This window comes from Bactrocera dorsalis, chromosome 5 (genome assembly GCF_023373825.1).
Source record: "Bactrocera dorsalis isolate Fly_Bdor chromosome 5, ASM2337382v1, whole genome shotgun sequence".
In the NCBI taxonomy this organism is placed as follows: Eukaryota; Metazoa; Arthropoda; class Insecta; order Diptera; family Tephritidae; genus Bactrocera; species Bactrocera dorsalis.
In genome coordinates, this window is record NC_064307.1 from 58476236 (window position 1) to 58498627 (window position 22392).

The 22392-nt window shown below is 36.5% G+C and overlaps 3 protein-coding genes across 3 annotated transcripts; 1 reads left to right on the plus strand and 2 right to left on the minus strand.

Moving 5' to 3' along the window:
- Positions 1–289: 289 nt before the first annotated feature.
- Positions 290–2257, minus strand: LOC105224718 (membrane-bound alkaline phosphatase). Its single transcript, XM_011202880.4, has 2 exons — positions 966–2257; positions 290–760 (listed from the first exon to the last, which is right to left on the minus strand). Exons 1-2 carry the CDS (start codon positions 2247–2249, stop codon positions 431–433), a joined length of 1614 nt encoding a protein of 537 aa, XP_011201182.2. The 5' UTR covers positions 2250–2257; the 3' UTR covers positions 290–430.
- A 561-nt stretch (positions 2258–2818) lies between these two features.
- LOC105224766 (membrane-bound alkaline phosphatase) lies at positions 2819–10421 on the plus strand. Its single transcript, XM_049457414.1, has 3 exons — positions 2819–2983; positions 7763–8922; positions 9948–10421. Exons 1-3 carry the CDS (start codon positions 2914–2916, stop codon positions 10350–10352), a joined length of 1635 nt encoding a protein of 544 aa, XP_049313371.1. The 5' UTR covers positions 2819–2913; the 3' UTR covers positions 10353–10421.
- Positions 10422–10544: 123 nt separating this feature from the next.
- Positions 10545–22143, minus strand: LOC125778900 (uncharacterized). Its single transcript, XM_049458514.1, has 2 exons — positions 21214–22143; positions 10545–10574 (listed from the first exon to the last, which is right to left on the minus strand). The coding sequence occupies exons 1-2, from the start codon at positions 22141–22143 to the stop codon at positions 10545–10547; spliced, it is 960 nt and encodes a 319-aa protein (XP_049314471.1).
- Positions 22144–22392: the final 249 nt, after the last annotated feature.

The following is a 22392-nucleotide window of genomic DNA, read 5'->3' on the forward strand; positions in this document are numbered from 1 at the left end:
CCATATAAACTGAACACATAGTTACTAACAGAAATGCATCTGTGAAGGGTATTTAGCTTCTGTGCAACCGAAGTTAACTTTTTTTCTTGTTTTATTATTTAATTAAATTTACTCGTAAATATTTTAGTGTTATGATTTCTTAGCATAATCGTAACTTACAACTGATAAGCACTAGAGGAATCAAAGCTGAAAATAATTAATCGTAGAGAAACGTATTAATATGTAGTAGATAACGCTTTAAATATTCTAGTCTACTACGCAATAGATTAAGCGAGTCAAACGCCATTAAGAATGTGTTATCAAAATTTGCATTTTTCAATACAATAACGTCTTATGATTATTATTTTACATTCTCCGTTAATTTAGTTTAATAAGTATTGGTAAATTTTTACTTATTGCTTTCACAACCAACTTAACTTAATAAATTCATTTAGCACGCTTTCAAACCATCGCCCACACAAGCCGCATAAGCCATCATATGTGGTATTGTATTCTGCTCATAAACGCCTGTGAAGAGATGAGACCACGGACCGGAGGCAAAAACGGCCACATCTTCACCACTATGCGTAGCACTCTCCAATGGAGCTGTGGCGGGGAAGGTGTCCACACTAGGGCGCACTTTTGTTGGATTACGACGTTTAAATTTATTCGTATTATAATAATCCTCGAAACCGGGACCATTGGCATAGCTCAGCGTTAGATAGGGTAGGTCATCAGTACCTTCAGATGGTGCGACATCGAAAATATCGCTATCACGATCCTTGTAAAGAAAGAAAGTAAGGAATTGTAGAAATTTAATTTATATGTAATCTTAAATGAAAACGTATTTAGGCTTATCAGGGTTAAAACAATACACATTTCTCTCTTAACTACTCTCTGCTATGCTATACTCCCTTTTTTACTAAGCACTGTCAGCACACATAACCTTTTCGTCATTTTCACTATCTTCGTTTAGATATACACACCTGGTATCCCGAGTAACTGAAGCCGTGCGAATGATCTGCGGTAACAACAATGAGCGTATCCTCCTCCGAAGTCAATTCACGTGCTGCTTCGATTGCTTTTGAGAACTCGACAGTCTCATCTAAAGCATATTCCGCCATATTTGAATGATGCGCGGTATCAATACGACCGCCTTCGACGAAGAGAAAGAAACCGTTATCGTCCTTTTGTAGCATCTCAATAGCGCGCACGGTCATTTCCTTCAATGTCGGTTGCGTATCGGCCGCGTCCAAGTGATATTCCAAGTGCGAACGCTCGAACAGACCCAACACACGTTTATAAGAATTCAAATTCAAGTTGAGCAACTCATCACGCGTCTCCACATAAGCATTATCCGAAGACTGTTGCAAGTACTCCTCAATCAAATTGCGTCCATCCTGGCGTTTGCCTTTCTTAAAGAACTGCGTATCTAAAAATTCACGCTTGCCACCGCCGAAAATCACTTTCAACTGCTTGCCAACCTCACCGTGGATCAGTTGTTGCGCAATGTCCGCTAGACCCGAATCCGCGCCACAATCATCCGCCAACACCGCATCATTCTCCCACTCACGATCCGCCACATGCGCGTAGACACCTGCCGGCGAGGCGTGCGTGACGCGTGTTGTCGTCACTAGACCGGCAGATTTACCAGCGTCCAACGCCCACTTTGCAATCGAATGCACGTGATTACTCGTATCGGCCATACCCGCGCAATTGGTACGTTCAACGCGTCCATTAACGCCGATCGTGCCGTGATTACCCTTAACGCCGCACAGGTAAGCAGTGGATGTGACCGCCGAATCAGGCACCATCGTATTCACCGAGTATGTTTTCGAGAAACCGGTGTAGGGAAATTTCTCGAATGACAACTGTTTCTCGGGACCGCCGAGCAGGTTGCGCGCCGCCGTAAACGTCGTCAAGCCCATGCCATCGCCCAAAAAGAGTATAACATTCTTAGCTACACGTTTATTGCGCTGCGCAGACGCTTGCTGGCGCACAAATTTCTTACTCAGCTCCAGCCAAAAGTCACTAGTAAACTCTGGTTCGCTGTATGCCTTGCTAGAGTGCATGCGTTTTGTTGGAAAGTCCGGGTGCATAGCGCTTTCCATGCAGTCATCATTGTCTGCTGCCAGATCGCAAGCGGCAGTGAGTCCCGCATCGGCAGTGTTGTAGTTCGGGAGCGCGACAACCAATAGCAGTAATGCTATGAACTTCGGCAATTTTTGTGTCAATGGCGACATTTTTAAACAGACTGCTGTGTAGAACATGCGGATACGTCTTTTATAGGCGACGTGCGCCGATAGCGTTAATCGAGCGAAATTTCCAAAGGCGGTGAATGGAGTGCTACTGTCTTTGGATTGGCTGCGAATGGGATATCGGCGCATTACTGCCCGGCAATCAGACTTGATTAGATTACTAATGCAGTAGAAACCTGTAGAACCCGCACGTGAGTCACGTACTTATATAGGTCGGCTAGTGACGCTCTACAACACGCTACATCGTCGTAGCGGCGTAGAGATTTTCGGAAGCGCTGTTGGGGTTGGGTATAAATTAAAAGCTTGCCTTACGTGTTTTCAAAAATTTTCGAGTTTATATTCTTTTCGCTCATTTTTGACTTTCAACTTCTGCTTCATGCCAGAAACTCTCTTTTATCAAGACTCATTTCTCTTTTCAACTCTGTAGCTCACGTCTAGTAACTTCAAAGCCGTTTAAAGCGCTAAGTGTTGCTGATACTTATCGCCGCATTTAAATTTATTTAGTTAAGCTATATTGATTTGTTTGCGCTTCTTTGTTTTTGTTTAGACTGTTAAATTCGAATAAAAACTGCGTCACTTTGCAAAAAAGTCAACAGTAGCATTCGTTCGCGGGTGACGTTCACTTCACTTCAGCTCAGATTGACTCACTTCTTTTCGGCTTTTAAGTGGTTAAAACATGTGCAATCATCGTTGGTTTCTATTGGGCCTTTTGGTCTGCTTCGCTAGTGTAACAACCGCCGATGAATGTAAGTAAATAGAATTTACAATAAAAACATTCGATGACAAAGAAAGCAAATGACGTGAAAATAATAAACACATGAAAGTGAAAGGTTTCTCTCGGTCTGCTGTGTTAGTACTTAAAATCGCATATCTTAGATGAGGTTTTCATAGCGCGCATCTAATTAAAAAGTAAACAGTATAAATGCGGTTAAACAATATACGAAAGAGGTAATTAATCGTTTTTTGTTGAAATGGTATTTTCGTCGCTTAAACAAGCGCGTAGATTATAAAGTAGAGCGTGTTATGCGAAATCCAGTTCTTGTTAGTATTTATCATATATTGGCAGTTGTAAATGCACTTCATTGAACTTGAACTGATACGCTTAGCTCTCTTGCACGTTTTGAAGCGAGTTTGTTTAAATTGAGATGGCTTTAGCTGAGTTTATACTTATTTAACGTGTTACACATATGTTTTCAGACGTGCGCCAGACAAGCTAATGCATAATCAGTGTTTTGTAAAATTGAGACATTTCTCTAAAAAGTGGAGAATTATTATAATTTGAAAAACTTAAATTTTTGACATTATTTTGTCTAATTTTGCATAAGTGTGACTGCTTCGACAAGTCTCCAAAAAGTGGAGAGTTATTAAGATTTGAAAGATTAAAATTTTTGGCATTAATTGGGCTATTTATGCATAAGTGCGACTACTTTGACAACTCTCCAAAAAGTGGAGACTTATTATTTTTTATGAAAATTAAAATTTAATTAATAACAGTACAAAATGAAAAAATGTGAGCCAATTGACATTAGTTAGACTAATTATGCATAAGTGCGACTACTTTGACAACTCTCCAAAAAGTGGAGACTTATTATTATTTATGAAAATTAAAATTTAAGTTAATAACAGTACAAAATGAAAAAATGTGCGCAAATACCAATTTTACAATTCTAAAAATATTTAGAAATTTTCTATGACGTATTCTTTGTTTTTACCGTTAAAATAAAAGGTAATAAACAGCTGGTAAAGATTAATTCTTAATTTCTTGGTATTTTGTGGTAGCTTGTCATTTTGCCTCTATATTAAAATTGTTATTTTAGAATGCATCGTTACAGCTGAGTATAAGATTTCTAAAAGAAATGTATGCAATCATGAATTTTACGACTAAAAAGTGCGCGTCTCCGAATTTAATATACGACTTCAGTATGGCCATGTAATGTAAGTTTTAGAAATAGTTTATTTTAGTTTTTTTGATTCATAAAAATCTTTAGCTTTCGGATAAAAAACATCTAAATTTTATACAGCTTTGGTGATGATCTGTTTGATCTTAAGCAAACAATTGGTAGTCGACTTAGCTTTTGGGTACAGTCAAATATTGTCTTCAAAACATTTGAGTTGGCTACAGACCAAAACATTCAATAATTAAGCAATAAATCACAAACAAATAACTTTGAGATAAAGAGCAGATTTATATGAACCCTTGCAATTAATTATGCCAATAGTCTATTTAAGCAAGTAATCACCGTATTTAGCAGCTATTTAATCAGCTAATAAATCACACATGAAATGCTTAAAATAAACAAAACGTGTGCAAAACGGTAAACGTGACAATATAAAACTACTCTCAGTTGCTGCCCAAGTCCACCGCGGGCTCTCAAGCACCTTTGAGTAGCAGGTGACTTACTCGTGATATGCTTAGCTCATGGAAAATCATAAAATCGGTGGTGAGAACAAAACCACTATAAACCAATAAATTTCTATGAATGGGACATACATATATGCTAGGTATTAAACGATTAGATTAGCAGTCGCAAGGTAGTACTTATAAATCAAAATCTTTCCAGCAGTTAAAAACTCAAAAATATAATTCAGCAATTGAGTGTGACAATGACTTTACAATATTTCCAGTACTTTTTTCGCATGCAGTGCATTCATAACTAATACAGACTAATATGTATAATGTAAATAATAATAACTAGCTTTTAATTCGGGTCCTCCACCAAACAGTTTTCTCTTCTTTTCTTATTATCGATAAATCATATCTTGCTTCCAAATAGTTGAAAAAATATCGCGTTTCATAGATTATGCAGGAAAGAAAAGAATTAGTTTTTGGGGTAAAAATACTATTGAATTTGGGCTGTGCATCAGTGAAATCAATCGAGTCCAATCGATTGTCAGCATATTAAGAAACGGTTCTCAAGCGTGGAAAGACAAAAAATCGGCTGGCAAGGTTATGGCATCAGTCTTTTGGGATGCCCGTGGTATATTATTCATCGAATGATAAATGAGCCAGTTTTAATTCATTGTATTGTGTATTTGATTGCAGTTCTATTCTACCATTCCTAATATTTAGCAATTTTAATATTTTTCAGGAAGGATCAGTTTGAAATTGTACGCATATATGTATGTACTCATCGTTCCCGTTTAAATATTGTATTGCTCTGTGCAATGCTTCGAAAAGATTTCTGTATATAAATTTTTTTTATCAACACTTCAGTTATGCCGCTATTTTTTTATGCCAGACCTTTTGCAATTCTAAATTGCCTGTCAAGATACCCCCTCCAATAGTTAGCAGGTATGGAAAAAATGTTATAGCTACCCAAAGATGTATGAATGACCTAATTTATTACTTAAGAACGAACAACTCTGTCCACAATATAAAACTTGATCCACAGATGTCGCCTTTTAATTTGGCATCGTTTTGTTTAATGCACGTTTACGCCAATTTAAGGTTTGAATATTGTATACTGCGAGGGTAGCGCCATCTATAGGTCAAACATTCCAAAATTAACAATTGATTAAAAAATGAAAAAAATAATTTAAAAACATTTTCCAGTGGACCAAATTGTAAATCTAAACCATTCTCGAATCTCCTTGAACATACACACAAAATTTCATCGAAATCGGTCCATCTGTTTAGGAGCAGTTCAAATGCAAACACACGGTCAGAAGATTTACATATATACATAAATATATATATTATATTTATAATCAGCCGAAATCATCATTGAAGTTCATCGAAATGGAATTGAACATCTTCAAAACATCGATTTATCGCATTTTGACCGAATATTTGGGCTTACGATAGGTGTGTGCACGGTTTGTTCAGCAAAAATTGACTGACGACCAAAATTGCTTAGAATCCAACATTCGATCGACCCTTGTGACCGATTTTTTGACCAAAAATCACACTGTAACCATTAACCACTCCCCATATTCACCTGATATGGCACCGTGCGACTTCTTCCTTTTCGGAAAATGCATTTGCTCATGAAAGGAAAGCGTTATGCAGACGTAGAGGCTATTCAAAAGGCTTGCACCGGCATACTGGCGGCCATTTCGGCCAACGAGCTAAAACACACATGCTTTTGGACCGTGCAAAAAGCTGCATTGAAGCAGAAGGAGACTATTTTGAATAAAATAAATTGATTTGTTTTTAAGTCCTGTGTTCTTTGGAACGCTCCTTGTACATATACAAATATGCTTCATAATGATACGAGTTGAACTCCGAGTTACTGTCTGGCTGTCCGATCGTTCATCCGTCCAAGCTGCAACTTGAGAAAAAATTAAGATATATTGATGAAACTTAATACAAACGCTCGTATATGCTAAATATACATATGTATATAATGATTTTAATTTTTCTAACAAAACTTTTGGCAAATACGTCGATCAGTGTATGCTTACGTCAATAAAGAAGATAATTGCGAGGATTCCGATCTTTCGGTTGACGTTTGGTACCTTAAGGTAATTCACTGGCTTTATTTCTTTTTGTATAAAATGTTTACACCCGAACTTAGCCCTTCCTTACTTGTTTTTGATAAAGTTAAGTGTTTACGAGTTGAATATCAATGAATATCATGTATATTTTTAATTATGAGTGACTATTTTTGAAGAGCAGTGAATTCCCAACGAAATAATGTGATAATTGATAAACGATTCGGTTCAGTGTTCAAATAGTACTCAACTCTGATTGCCCAGAGTTCATTTGTTTTTGGAATTCCATATCCTAATTCATATAGGGAACATATCATATACATAGTTATATTATACTATATGTACACATATCTTTATCATAAATGTTCTCAACGGCATAACACAGCTATTGCTTATCTTTTTATCAGCTTAGGATCATCTGTGATACTTTACAATAGCTAGTGAAATATTTTTATTGCATACAATAAATCCTATATTCAACTAACATACTATACATTACAACTGCTGATAGATATTGATAATTGATAAATACATATCTGGGCTTAAGAATATATTCGTATGGTAACTGTTTATGTAGTTATGTACAAAAATATGTTATCTAGAATTTTTGCCGTTAAAAACTGTCCAGAAATCTGAACACTGTGAGTTTTGTAGAGTTTTATTTTTCTTGTAAAATCGATTTAATTTCATTAATGTAATTGGAAGCTAGGTAAGCATTTTTCTACGCGATAATAAGAGCACAATAAAAAAGTTCGATTGTTTGACCCACTATATGCAGTAGACATGTGACATTGACTTCCATTATACCTTTCTATTTGAACGTACTTAAAGTAGGTACTATTTCGGTCATAATTACCCGATTCGATCTATATAGCTTATTTCTCACTAGCTATTGTTTTACGGTGTAAAGAAAAAAACTCGAAAAAGTTTAAAAGCCATTTTACGTGGAGCACTAACTATGTTAAAAGTTTTTCTATTCATCGCAAGATCTACTAGATGAGACTCCACTAACAACTTTCATGCAGTCGGTTATTTTCTCGACATTTGTGATATACTTTATACAGTTATTCAGTCTATACCTAAACTTACAGATCATGCACGTTTACTTGTTCCACGCTCCGTGAAATCCGCGAGAGCCACCGAAGAGCAAACAACCGAATATTGGATAGATAAAGCACAAAGCATACTCGCCGATAAACTAGAACAGTCATCGCGGCTCAACACGAATCGTGCCAAAAATATTATACTATTTCTTGGCGATGGCATGTCGGTGCATACCATAACCGCTACACGTGCCTTCCTCGGCGATAGCTCCGAACAAGTCTCATTTGAACAATTCCCCTACACAGGCCTCTCCAAAACGTACTCAGTCAACAAGCTTGTACCAGATTCCGCCTGCACGTCAACCGCTTACCTGTCGGGCGTTAAGGCTAATTACGGTACGATCGGTGTGACAGCCCAAGTGCCGAAGAATGATTGTGAAGCGGGCATAGATAATCGAACACATACCGAAAGCATTGCAAAATGGGCGCAAGACGCTGGCAAATGGGCAGGTTTGGTGACAACAGCGCGTGTCACACACGCTTCACCAGCTGGTGTGTATGCGCATACTGCCAACCGTGACTGGGAGACTGATTCAAAGATCAAGTCAAGTGGTTGTGTTTCTGGCACGGAGCAGAATGTGGATATTGCTAGTCAACTAGTTGAATGGCCTGTTGGTAAGAATTTGCGCGTAATTATGGGTGGTGGACGACGTAACTTCATCGATGAAGAGGAACTTGATGAAGAGGGTATTGAAGGAAAACGTAGCGATGGACGCAATTTGACCGCAGAGTGGCTAGCGGACAAATATGAACAAGGCGCAAGCGCAGCATATGTGTGGAATAAGGATGGGCTACTGAATGTGAATCTCGATAAAACAGAGTATTTGCTGGGGCTTTTTAGCTCATCCCATTGTCCGTACCATGGTGACTTGGAGCGTGAGGGCTTAACAGAGACAGTGCCATCGTTGAGTGAAATGACCGAAGCGGCCATACAGCTATTGAATAATAACGATAAGGGTTACTTCTTATTTGTCGAGGGCGCACGTATCGATATGGCGCATCATAGCACTCGTGCCCATCGCTCAATCGAGGATACGGCGGAGTTTGCGCGCGCCGTAGAATTGGCACGAAAAATGACAAACGAAGAAGACACACTGATTGTGGTGACGTCAGATCATTCGCATACTATGACAATTAACGGTTATCCGGTAAGTTTTTGTTTTTTCTTAACATGTTGCACAGAATATAAAATATAATAAAATGTAACGGTGGTAAAATAAATGACATACAAGTACATATGGAGTTATGTCTACCAAATATTCAGAACGATGAAATTCTTTGGTTTAGATATGAATTGCATTCTCTTGTTCGTCCGTGCACTTAATAAGTGGAGTAAAAATCTATTTTCGAGAGCCAATACTCGTAGTACCATATCTGCTTTCTAGTTGGGTATTGAAATTAAGCGTGATAATGTCGGATTAACTCGAAAAATAGACCACAACTTCTGAAAGTATGTGAGGCCCAGCCCGCCATTAAGCTCTTTCATACAAACTACGTACAACATAGAGTTAAGTCAATCTGTAAAAATTGCCACGAGTGAAACCAATCTTCTCTTCAACGGTATTCCTACATATGTGAAGCCTGAAAGGACCAAGATAACTGTAGATCCCAAGGGTAACTTAAGAAAAGAACTATTGATAATACTTGTAATTCCCGTCCAAAAAAACATTACCCAAATATTGTTTAGGAATATTAACGTAAAGATAGATCTTGACCGGATAAAAGTTCTGATCCAGTCCAGCTTATATCCATCTGTAGTATGAAGGGACAGCTGTTGGATATCAACGGTCAATTCTTTCGCTATTTCATATACATATATTTGATTCACTTCAGTCCCAAACACCTAGAAATGTCTTTCAAATCTATTCAAGAAAGCTGACTTTGTACTACTTTAGTTGGCTAGGTCTGGCTTATTATTTAGTGAAAGCAGTCCACAACTTGCTATCTACATTTACAAGGAATATATAGATAACAGTCTTTCCAGTGAAATTTAGACAGTTTACCTGGAATCATAGAAGGTTATAAGAACGGTGCTTCCCTATATCTACAAAACTTTTCCATTTCGAAATCATTTAAATTATCGCTAATCTAACAAATTCATAGAGTACATAATATTTTAATACTTAATTAGCTTATATTTTCTATAACCTTTTCTACTTTTACATACTTAAAGACACGCGGTTCAGACATCTTCGGTCTTGCGCCGATGACAGCCGATGACAACCTACCATACACCGTACTCTCCTACGCCAATGGTCCTGGTTTCTCGAAGACCTACTCCACAAAGAAAGGTCGTCGCGATTTGAGCGACGCTGATTTGGATGACCCGAAATATAGATATATGGCCACCGTACCCTTGGACTCAGAAACACATGGTGGTGATGATGTAGGCGTCTTCGCTTCCGGTCCATACGCCCACTACTTCTCGGGAAATTATGAACAGACAAATATACCAGCGCTGATGGCGTATGCAGCCGATATTGGTCCTTTCGCGAAGTCCGCTTTAGCGGCGAAGGACGTTAAAGCAACGAAAAACTTTAGCGGAGCCAACAAAATAATGGAACCAAGCAAGGAATAGCGTTTATTGTAAGAAAATTTCCTAAAAATAGTTTCATTTAAATAAATTTTGGTGCAATCAAGTGCAGCAAGTTCATATTACTAAGTGTACTCGAAGTCGTTTTATTTCGCCCACAAAAATTCAAGTGGATGTTTATTGTGGGTGTGTAAGTGTGTGCGGGACGTTTATTTACCTGTGCTTGTGGCATGCAACTTATGTGGTTACCGTACTACCAAACTGATCCTAAGTAAATACAACGAATTTATTAAAGTTTCAAGCGTTTATCGTTAGTTTGGTCAATGCTTCGGGGGTATACTTTTTCTTCGCCACTTTAAAACGGTATATGTATGCAGCTAAGGTTCAGCACAGTTAAGGTGAAAGGCCACTACAACAAACCACAACATCAATGGCAAACCAAAGTGTAGGTGTTAAAGTTGCATGAGCTTCGGTGGCTAACGGAAGGATTCTTTATGTTAGTAAGCTAAAGCAAATGGCGATGGTGCAGGGAGTGAGTAAAATACAAAAAAATATATATATAAACTAATTTCATTTCTATATTTTATTTCTTTTATCTTATATCTATAGATGGCAACTCTATTCCAAAGTGTGCCGGTGTAGGAAACGTATCGAATATAACCTGGAAAGCTTTTTGAAAAGAATTATGTTTGGTAAACATATTCTAAAATTTTTAATTATTTTTGATAGGTGGCAACCCTGTTACACAATACTTTTATATTAAATATTTTCCGAATACTTCCCGGAAACAAAGTGTCTTACACATGGCACGTACGCTTTTATACCCTGAACAGGGTATATTAAGTTTGTTACGAAGTTTGTAACACCGAGAAGGAAGCGTCGGAGACCTTATAAAGTATATATATAAATGATCAGTATGTTGAGCTGAGTCGATTTAGCCATGTCCGTCTGTCTGTCCGTCTGTATATATACGAACTAGTCCCTCAGTTTTTAAGATATCGTTTTGAAATTTTGCAGACGTCATTTTCTCTTCAAGAAGTTGCTCATTTGTAGGAACTGCCGATATCGGACCACTATAACATATAGCTGCCATACAAACTGAACGATCGGAATCAAGTTCTTGTATGGAAAACTTTTGCATTTGACAATGTATCTTCGCATTTTATTTTCTAGGGCAACAATGTAATCTCCGAAGAAATTGTTCAGATCTGCCTACTATAGCATATAGCTGCTATACAAACCAACCGATCGGAATCAAATGCTTGTATGGAAAACTTTCGCATTTGACGTGATATCTTCACGAAATTTGACCTGGATTACTCCAAAAAAAATTGTTCAGCTCGGATTCACAAAATTTTTTTTTTGTTTAAAAATTTTTTTTATTTATTTTTTATTTTATTAATTTGTATCACCACTTGTGCCGTCCGTTACGGCTCAAAGGACCATGCTTTAATGGGTTAGTATCTAAGCACTTTAAAGCGATACTTAACTTGCACGAAAATAATTAAAAAAGGCGCAACGAAAAAAAACGGTTAACTCAGCGGAGGAACGAGGCGATGCTTGCAAGTTCGTAGCGATCATGCGAAAGAGGCTGGTGCCTTGTCCGTCCGTCCCTTTTGTTCCTTTTTTTGGTATTTTGAAATCGTGATGTTGTAGTATTTGTGTGCGTGTGATGTGGAATGTAATGATGATCTGGTGTGTAATTAAGATGTGGTGGTGAATGACAATGTGGTGTATGTAATGTGTGTGGTGTGGGAGTGTAATATTGTGAGGGGGGTCTGTGACTCATTTAGCCACGGCGGTTCCGGCAAATGTGCAGCTTATGAAGAGAATAGGAATCGACATGGCTAAATCGACTCTGCTTATCATGGTAAAACAGATTTTTCTGCCAAATTTCGTTTATTTTTATTCAAAATATTTCCCTTCAAGGGTTATATACTGATTGTAGCGACTCTCTAATATTTCGATACCATTTTTGTAGTACGACTTGTCGTTTGCTTCAAAATAGGTCTCAGTTTCCTCCAACGTGGCGTTTTGCACTTGAAAAAAAAAGTGCTGAAATAGATATGTAATACATCATACCGAAAGTTTTCCAAATGCAATTCTGTAAAAGATCTGTAACTCATAAGCCTTATTTGAGTATCGTTAACACTAATTGTCGTATACAGGCTCATGATGCGTGTATAACCCGATTTCCACGCTCATTTAAATATAAAGTTGATCTGCATTAATTAAAATCACAATGATTTCTCCGGTGATATAGTCTCTGATATCCACTTCCTTTTTGTTATAGACGAAAATATTGGTCTTTACTTCAGTTTGCTGATTAATATACATATATTTCTGCTTTGTACTGAAGAACCAGTACAGTTTACAACAAATATAATATGAGGGTGATTAGTTGCAACTCTTGTGATTTTTGATCTTTACTGCTTGAGACGTGGTGAATTTATGAGTTTTAAAACATTAATGCGCAATGCTATACAGTCTCAGGCACGGTTAGATATACATACGAGTAATTAAATAAGCATTGTAGTGAAGAAAATAACGATTTATGCTTTGTCATTGGGTTAAATAGCTTTCCGAATTGTTTAGGCCGATTTCGTATGTGCTATCATTGTTAGCTTGCAATAATTAATTTGGGAAATAATTAGATTTTTGAAATAAACAAGTCATCGATAAGTCGTCGATAAGCATCGTGAAGTTTCAAAGCAATAATCATTTTTAAGTATATGTGTACACATGTTTTGAAAATGTACAGGGTGTGCCATTTTGCAGTATGGTTGCAGAAATTAAATAACTTAAAGAGAGATATACACTTTTAAATTTATTTCAAACCATACTCGTATATGTTTTGAATACAATATTATTCATGAGCAGGGATGGGCACCATCACAATCAAACAAGCATCACAAAATGAGATTGTGTTAGTGCGCTTACTGTGGGACCAAGCGTACCAGCAAACCAAAAATAATCAGTCTGCTTGCAGATGTCGAACGAGCAGGTTTATGTCGCACGAAGCCGCAATGCTACGAATACGTATGTATATACATATGCACATTTTTAAGAATATGTGCATAAACCATTGAATATAAAATATAATTATTTTTCATTTCAAGCAAGAATAAAATTTAAGTTATTAGTTAATTATAAATTAGTAATCTAATTCATTTAAAAACTTAAAAATAAATTAAATTTGTATATGAAAAGAAAATATAAATCTATATTTGAATTCATCGAATATTTTAAATATATAACGAAACTTCAATAAAGTTAAAGCTATTAGAAAATGAAAGCTATTATAATATGAAATATTATGAATACACATTTCAAGAGGTCAGTTAATTTCAAACAATTATCCGAGTGTCAAAAAAAAAAGAGTTCATTCTGTAATAAATTTAAGAAGGTCGTCATAATTTATATCAAAATTTGCTACCTTTATTCTAAGCAGGTCTTCTAAATGTTTGTCTGAAAGCCTTGTTCTATAGGAATTCTTTATGTATACCATAGCAGAAAACGCAGATTCGCAAATATATGTGGTTCCAAACATTGAGTACAACTTATAAATTTCGTTTTTTAAAATAGGATATTTATTTACATCAATATTTTTCCAAAATTGAATACCACGGTCTAAAGGAAAGTTGATATCATTCTGAAGTTGACTGAGCTCTTTGTGTAAATGTTCCTCTTGCTCTTGGATGTCACAGAGCAAAGGATTCTCATATAACCTTATTACACGTTTAACTTTGATGAAGTCTTTGAATCTGCCATCTAGGTTAGTTTTAAGATCCTCAAAGGACTTAAAATATTGTCGTAACTCTTGTTGCATATTAAAACGGTCACATATTTCCTTAGTATATTTAAAATTATCCAATACTCCAGCTCGAAATTGTTCTTCGAGAATTTCCAAACGTCTTCTAAAAGTATCCATAGCAATTGTAAAATCAAAAATAAATTTGTATTTACTTGCATATTCAAATTTAATTGCGAAAAAAATTGGTGATATCACACAAAAGGGCAAAACTTAACAAAAAACCATTGATGCATGAGGTTACCTCTTTAAACAACTGGTCTGTATGCGAACTTATTCTGCATTCTGCATAGTTTTTTGCTTTCGAATATATAAGATTTACTGTTGATTCTACACGAATATTTCTCTTGGTCTCGACAGAGGTAATGTTAGTGTGATACGGTATGCTCACCCATTTGGGTTTTGAAAAAATCCATAGTACAAGTAGTCAGACGTGGTCAAATCATTGTACATTACCGTTTTTGGTGAGGAAAGTGAATGATTTAACTCGCTCGCCTGGCATGAAGCAACGCCTAATTAAAAGCAGTAACCATTAATATCTTTTTCAATCCCAAAAATGTTCATTTTATTTTAAAAAAATATGACGTGGTTCATTTTTTTGCCTGAAGAGGAGTCAAAGCAGGATCTCTAAGGAATTTTCTGTATCCTAAATACGATTTCCGAATTTTGTTTATTAAGGCAACCAGAAAGTGTTAAACTGAATGGAACTGTTTTGAATGTAAAGTGTCACTATTTTTGCATTTCTGTGATGTTAGGGGTAGAAATATGCCAAAAAAAAAAGTTTTCGATCTAGCCAACTAATCTGCTCAGTAAATGCTGAACTCATTCAAAGTTAGTTAACATATGGGACATAAATGATGATGCACTCTGTAAATAAGCTTCACAGAAGCAGCGACAGAGAGATCTGTAACGGGAAACCCGTTTGGGCAGGTAACAGTGTTCTATTTTTACGTTGCTGCTCTTTTTGGTTTTATTAAAAACTAAAAACAAAATAGGGCTTAATATAAAGGTCAGCGCGTAACATTGAGACACAATAAGGATACTACCTATAGATAGTGACAAAAAAGTACCCGGAAATGGTAAAAGCTCCTTCAGCGAATTTTGTTTTATCTCTTCGATCGACTGAAAACGAATTCCACAGGGCGGACATTTCAATTTGGAGAAAAAGAAAAAATCATAAATCGAAGAATCGGAAGCAAATCTGGTGAATACGGTGGTTGATAGGTATTCATACGTTTTTGCTCGATGCGACTGGTGCATGGTCATCGTGTAAAATCCATGAGTTGTTCTTCCACAACTCCAGCCGTTTTGAACAATGTTCTCATGAAAACGGCTCAATACGGCCAAAAAGAACCCTTTATTGACCGTCTGCCCCTCCGGAACAAAGTCGTGGTGCACCAAACCACGAATATATACTTACATAAAATACAGGGTGGGCCATTTAAAATTTTGAATTTAAAAAGTCAATCAAAAAAACGGCTTGATATTTTTCAAAGGTCTAACATTTATTTAAAAGGTTGTTTTATGAAATTTATTTGTGGAAAACAATTTCGGACAAATGACCACCACGGCTGAGTTTACAGTAGCTTATCCGATCCACCCAATTTTGGAGTACTTTCTCGATGGTTTCAGGCCTTATGGCAGCTACAGCAGCTTGAATCTCGTACTTTAGATCTTGAATTGTTTCTGGATGGTTGGCGTAACATTTATCTTTAACAGCTCCCCACAGAAAATAGTCCAACGGAGTTAAATCGCAGCTTCTGGGAGGCCAATTCACATCACCTCTTTTGCTGATTATGCGATTTTCGAAGATAGGGCGTAAAAGATTGAGTGTAGCGTTTGCTGTATGGCACGTAGCGCCGTCCTGCTGGAACCAAATGTTGTCCAAGTCTTCCTCTTCGATTTGCTTGAAGAAAAATTCGGTTAATATTACGCGATATCGCTCACCATTGATGGTTACGGCGGTTCCTTCTTCATTTTCGAAGAAAAATGGGCCGATGATTCCACCAGACCAAAATCCGCACCATACAGTGATTCGTGCTGGGTGCATTGGCTTCTCGACGATTACGTGCGGGTTTTCTGTGCCCCAAATGCGACAATTCTGCTTGTTAACGTAACCATCGAGGTGGAAATGAGCCTCGTCCGAAAAGATGATTTTTCGGTAAAATTGACCATCCTCGGTCAAACGATCTTCTGCCCAATCTGTCAATATTTCCCAGTTTTCTTCTAGTGAATAGCGACCCATTTCGTAAATTTTAGACTTTTTACTGAATATCTGTCACTTTCCGAATGGTATTTGACGTTTCTACTGTCAAATAATTCAAATTTAAAACGTTAGATGGCCCACCCGTTATATGAACATTAGCGAATTTAACGTATTCTAAGAACTCGTATTTTTTTAATAAAAATATTGGCTCCCGTCGTTCTTGCAGAAGGTATCCTGAGAGTCCTGCACAAAAAGGTGTTTGGCGGTGAGGAAGATATCTGTGATCCAAATTTTCTGAAATAAAAAAACAAAATTTGCACGAAAATTCACACTTTAAGGTAACTTAAAAAACCGAAATTTTTATTCTTTCGATCATTACCTGACAAAAGTATCTAAGAAAATCTTGTGGAAATTTCAAGTCAATCGGTCAAGCCGTTTCGGAGAAATATTCCCCACCGACTTGTTACAGTTCCGCCTACTTTCAAACGCTCGGAGACGTCTTTACAAATACGCTCATTACACTTTCAATGATCTTTTCCAATATTTGCAACAATTTTTGACTATATTTGACTATAAATATTATGTCTAGTATATGGGAGCTGGAATTATTGGTGTACCGATTTCACCCATATGTATTGACTTCATTTTACTAAGATGTCCTAAACATTAACCGATACCGCTCAACACATTTAATGTGAAATGTTTATTATCATCCGAAAGAATATTCCTTGGCGAGATTGTTTGCATAAACTTCAGACTTAACATATCTCTACAGGAAAACGTCTAACGGTGTGATATCACACGATCTTGGTGGCCAATCGACCGGCCCAAAAATTTCTGCTCACCTAAGTGTTCTCTCAATAAATTCATAGATTGATGCGAAATCTTTTTTTCTGAATTAAAATGAAATGGCAGCTCTTGAATCTCTTCAGGTTTCTCCTCGTCCCAAATGCGGCACTTTTACTTTCTTACATATCCATTGAGCCAGAAATGGGCTTCACCGCTGAACGAAATTTGGCTCTAAAACGTCGGATCTTCTTGGATCTTTTCAAGAGCCCATAGAGCGAAGCGATAACATTAAGTAGTCCGGAAGAATATAATTATGCTTCATAATATTTTCCAATTGCTAGCTCACCTACCACAAATTTAAAGGTCTTCCTAACAGTTGCGTATGCAGAAACAAATTTCTGGGGGTTTCTGTTCCAATTTTGCATCATGTTAAAAATGATGAGGAAGATACAAGTACTTAGTTAGTGCAATCAATGTGTATTTTTTATTGTTTAATATGGGAGTGCCACAAAATCTCCCAAAAAAAAATCCCCAAACACATAATCCCCAAAATCAAAATCCCCAAAATTAAAATCCCCTAACACGAAATCCCCACTTTTTTTTTTGAGGCAGTGTTACAAAATCCCAAACACAAAATCCCCATTTCTTATTATTATTAAATATTATTAGAGATCATATAAAAAATAGTAAAACCGCTCTTTAGTTGAGTTTTAATTCGTAGTTACATATATATGTACCTATATATGGAAATATATAGATATAGACGAGAACGCATGACGTTTAGAGGAAAAAAATATTATTTCATCAATTTAGCGACTAAAAAGCTAAAAAAATAGTATTTAAAAAAGCGGCCCAGACCCGGATTTGAACCCAAAACCCTTGCATGACAGCAGCAGACTCTAACCACCAAGCTAGTGCTGCATATAACAAAGATTGGCAAAATTAACAATATACGCAAGGGACAAGAAAACTTTGGTTTTCAGCAGCATTGTTATCGAGTAGAAAACAAAAGAATATAAAAAATCAGAGCATAATATAACATTGTCATCCATTAACCAATATATGTACATATGTATATATGTATGACTTAAAATACAAATAGTACCGTTACCTTTTCTACAATTATTTTACCATATGCATTTTTCATATTATTTATCACATTACGTGTAATTAATTGTGATTAAAATTGTATAGTTAGATTTTTGATTAAATATCGTGTTAAATAATATTTAAATTTAAAGAAAATGGAAGTCGTCGTTACTGTGTCAAACAAAGGAAGTAGTAAAATATTTTTGGATGGTTTTGATTACCATTTTCATTCCAAAAATGGAAAGAAGAAAGAGTTCCGCTGGTCGTGTGCGCAAAGAAAATCCCTAATGTGTAAAATTGTTGTTGTGACAAAAGAAAATAGTGGCGATCATGTAATACAACGCGCTCCTACTGCCCATAATCATGATCCAAAGGCCCATCAAGTATCTGTGGCACAGGCGAACAACAAAGTAAAGAATTTGAGTACATCATCTTCACCGGCGCCTTCCCAAATTATTAGGAAAGCAGTTGTAGATTGCCAACCAGACCGCCGGGTGTACTTACCATCGAAACGAGCCCAAGAAATGAAAATAAGCCGACTTCGAAAGGGTACATATACCAACGAACCAGCCTTTGAAATACCTGGAGGGAGAATTATTTGTGTTGAGTGATTGGGATTTCGATGGTGAAAAGAACATTATTATGGGCACAACGAGTTCCCTAAAGGAGTTGGAGAGGTCACACTGCTGGGTGATAGATGGGACGTTTTTTGTTGTACCGAAAGTTTTCCGCCAACTGTTCACCATACAAGGGCTAACTGATGGTCAATTTGTGCCTCTAGTTTTTTGCCTGATGAGCAAAAAATTCAAGCAGGCGTATACTGAATTTTTTCATCATCTATTTAATTTGGCTTTAGCACAGAATATTAATCTTAATCTGCAAAGAATTATTACTGATTTTGAGCGAACCGTCTCGTCTGCGGCAAAAGAGTATTTTCCTGATGCCCGATATGAAGGGTGTCTATTTCACTTTGGCCAGATCATTTGGAGACGAGTTCAGAAAGAAAGGCTTTCACAAAAATATGGCAATGGTGAAAGTTTCAGTATAACTGTTCGTATGCTGAAAAGTTTATCATTTGTTCCCCCAGAATGTGTGTCAGATTATTTCAGTAAACTGAAGAGTAGCTCGACAGACAGAGATTTAAAAAAATTGTGTGCTTGGTTTAAAAACCAGTACATTAGTGAAAATAGAAGGCGGGTGCTATGATATATAATCCAAATTTTTGGTACGTTTCGGATTCTTTTACGGATAATTTTCCACGCACTCAAAATTCAATCGAGGCTTGGCACCGTAGGCTTAAAGTAATTGTAGGAAAAAAAAAATTTGGTGTATATGAAATCATAAAACATTTAAAAAAAGAAATGATTGAAGTTAAATCAACCATAGAAAAAATACACTCAGGGATCGGTGTGCGAAAAAACAAAAAGAATGTCGGGAGTGTAAAGAAAATTAAAAAAGTTGTTAAACGTCGTTTAGATTTAGATAAACTTATTTATTTAAAATCGATAGCACACAGTATTTCATTATGTAATTAGAATTTCCATATATGGTTTATTTTTTAAATGTTTTGAATTTATTGCTTTTTTGTTTATTTACATCACTAAAGATTGGTCTACATATGTATGTATATAAATATTTATATGTTTATGATAATGTATATAAGCTATTCGAAAAATTGTGAAGTTTGTATTTATTTATGTTGTACAAATATGTTAAACTGATTGATATAACATGTTTTACATTTTCTTTAATTTACCTATTAAATATTCGTGAAACCATTAAACATAAAATATATCGTGAACTTCAACTTTAGATATAATATTGAAAATACGTATTCCAACCAAATGAATATCAAATGAGTAGTAACTGAAAAGTTCTGAAAAAATTCACAACAAAGTTCGACAATTACTAACCGCATTGTTTAGAAACGACTAGTCTACTTAAAAGGAAAATACGAAAAACTAAGGCAGATGAATGAGCTACAAGTAAAATAAACTAATTGAAATGGTCTGCAATATATTTATTCAAACTAATATATTCACAAATCAGATTTCACGACATTTCCTAGAGATAACTTTTCACTTTGTCCTCTTATACCAGAACCGCTCAAGGAGAAAGACACCAGTGCTCAGGATATAACCAACAACGCACAACCACCATGCCCAATAAAAGTACTGATATACATTCAGCGCAAAACCCGCTTCAGAATCCCTCGGTAGCTTGTGTAAGATCCCAGCATCAAAAGCATCCCGACTTGAGTCATATAATGCTTTTTCAAAGAGACCCGTATTGAAAGACCACAATAACGTATCAGTCAGCATTTCAACATATGGTGAATTAAGTGGCATTATCATGCCGCACATTGCATCCCAAATGACTTCCGAATCCAATAAGTGTACTCGTTTATGGTGTAAATTTTTCTGTTGGGAATTAAAAAACTCAAAACCCCACTTTGTACTCAACAATATCACGGAATCATTGAGTGTTTTAAGCTGTTCAAACAACTCACTCCCACTGATGAGTACAGTTTTTTTCCGCAACTCAGGATCAGCTATAATATAAAGCATATCCGCATAAGACAATGGAACTTTGAATGGCGAGTTTATGACGTCAGCAATAGAATTTATCTGCGGTTGATAGATTCCCGTTGTGAGAAAACTAACAATTAGTGCACTGTAGTAATTCACCAAAATGAACACCAATATACAGTGAAATATATATATTAAATTCAGCCGAAGTTTGTAGCTCGAGCGCTGACAATGTCTATGGGGGCCAAAGCTGAGTGATGGCAGTAATAGTAGAAAAGTGTCGATGAAGGAGTGTAGGTTTTCAAATGTTTCGTGACGTAGCTGAGTATAGTAATTGTGTAAATATAGCATACGATTCAGCTTGGATGGACGGATGGACCTCTCACTTATTTCACTAGCAGCTAGCGAAGTGATCGCGCTACTAACTCTCCGACTACTCAACCATTTCGGCGCCTTTCGTAGCTGCTCTATACGAGTACATACGATTTTGATAATGGTGATTATCAGCGCCATAAAAAGCAAATAATGCAATACCACATACCAAAGCTTAGACTCAAATGGCGCCCATAAGAAGTCTTTAAACGGACGTGGCTTGGCATTCGGTACACGAAAATACACATGAAATATAAATGGCGGTTGATTTGAATGCCATTTGTCGTAGTCCACTTGATAAACATGCAAAGATACATCCACTTGATTTCGCTGCATTGCAGCAACCACTGATTCCATAGCTACACTTTCGGGATACGGTTTAGGTAGCATAACTTCCTCGAGCGTGGCGTTGTGAACTTGAATAAAATGTTGAAGTAGATAATACCACATACCGGAAGTCTTCTGGTGTCCATACCGATCTGTGTAACTAAACACAATTGGTGGGCTCTGTCCGAAGGGTGAGCGTATTGGATGTCCTTGAAAATCTTGCGGTAATGTGGATCGAAAATAATCTTCTGGACGCTCAACTGTTACCAAATGCAACTCTGGGAAAGGTGTGTAACTCATAAGCCTTATTTGTGTACCGTTAACATTAGTTGTCGTATACAAGCACATCATGCGTGTGTAACCCGATTTCCACGCCCATTGAAACATCATCAGTTGTGATTTTTCATCGCTCAGTGTTGGTGGTAGTATGATTAGTACTTTCAGGTGTCGCAGTCGTGTTAACAGCTCATTTAGTACGTCCAGCAAGTCATAAGATTTTCTATTAGCAATTAACACGATGGCTAGCGCATTTTTATTAAGTTGATAAATTAGTTTAGAGTTGGTCTGCATGCGATTAACTAAAATCACTGTCGTTTCTCCGGTTATGAAGTCACTGATTTCCACTTCCTTGCTGTTATAGAGGAAAATATTGGTCTCCGCTTTAGTTTGCTGATTAAATTCCTTTAATTTTTCGCGTATTTCCGTAGTAGGCATTTGTGCTCGGCACTGATAAATGAACTTAACAACAAAAATGAGGCTGACGAATTGCAACCTTGCGTACATTGTGATTCCTGGTCCTTACTGTTTGAAATTTAGGGAATTTATGAGAACGAACGCATTAATGGGCCAAACTATATAGGCTCCTTACAAATGGTTAAATATAGGAGTAATTAAGTATTTTATTGAAGAAAATGAACAAATTATGCTTTTTCATTGAGATAAATTGCGTTCCTAATTATTTAA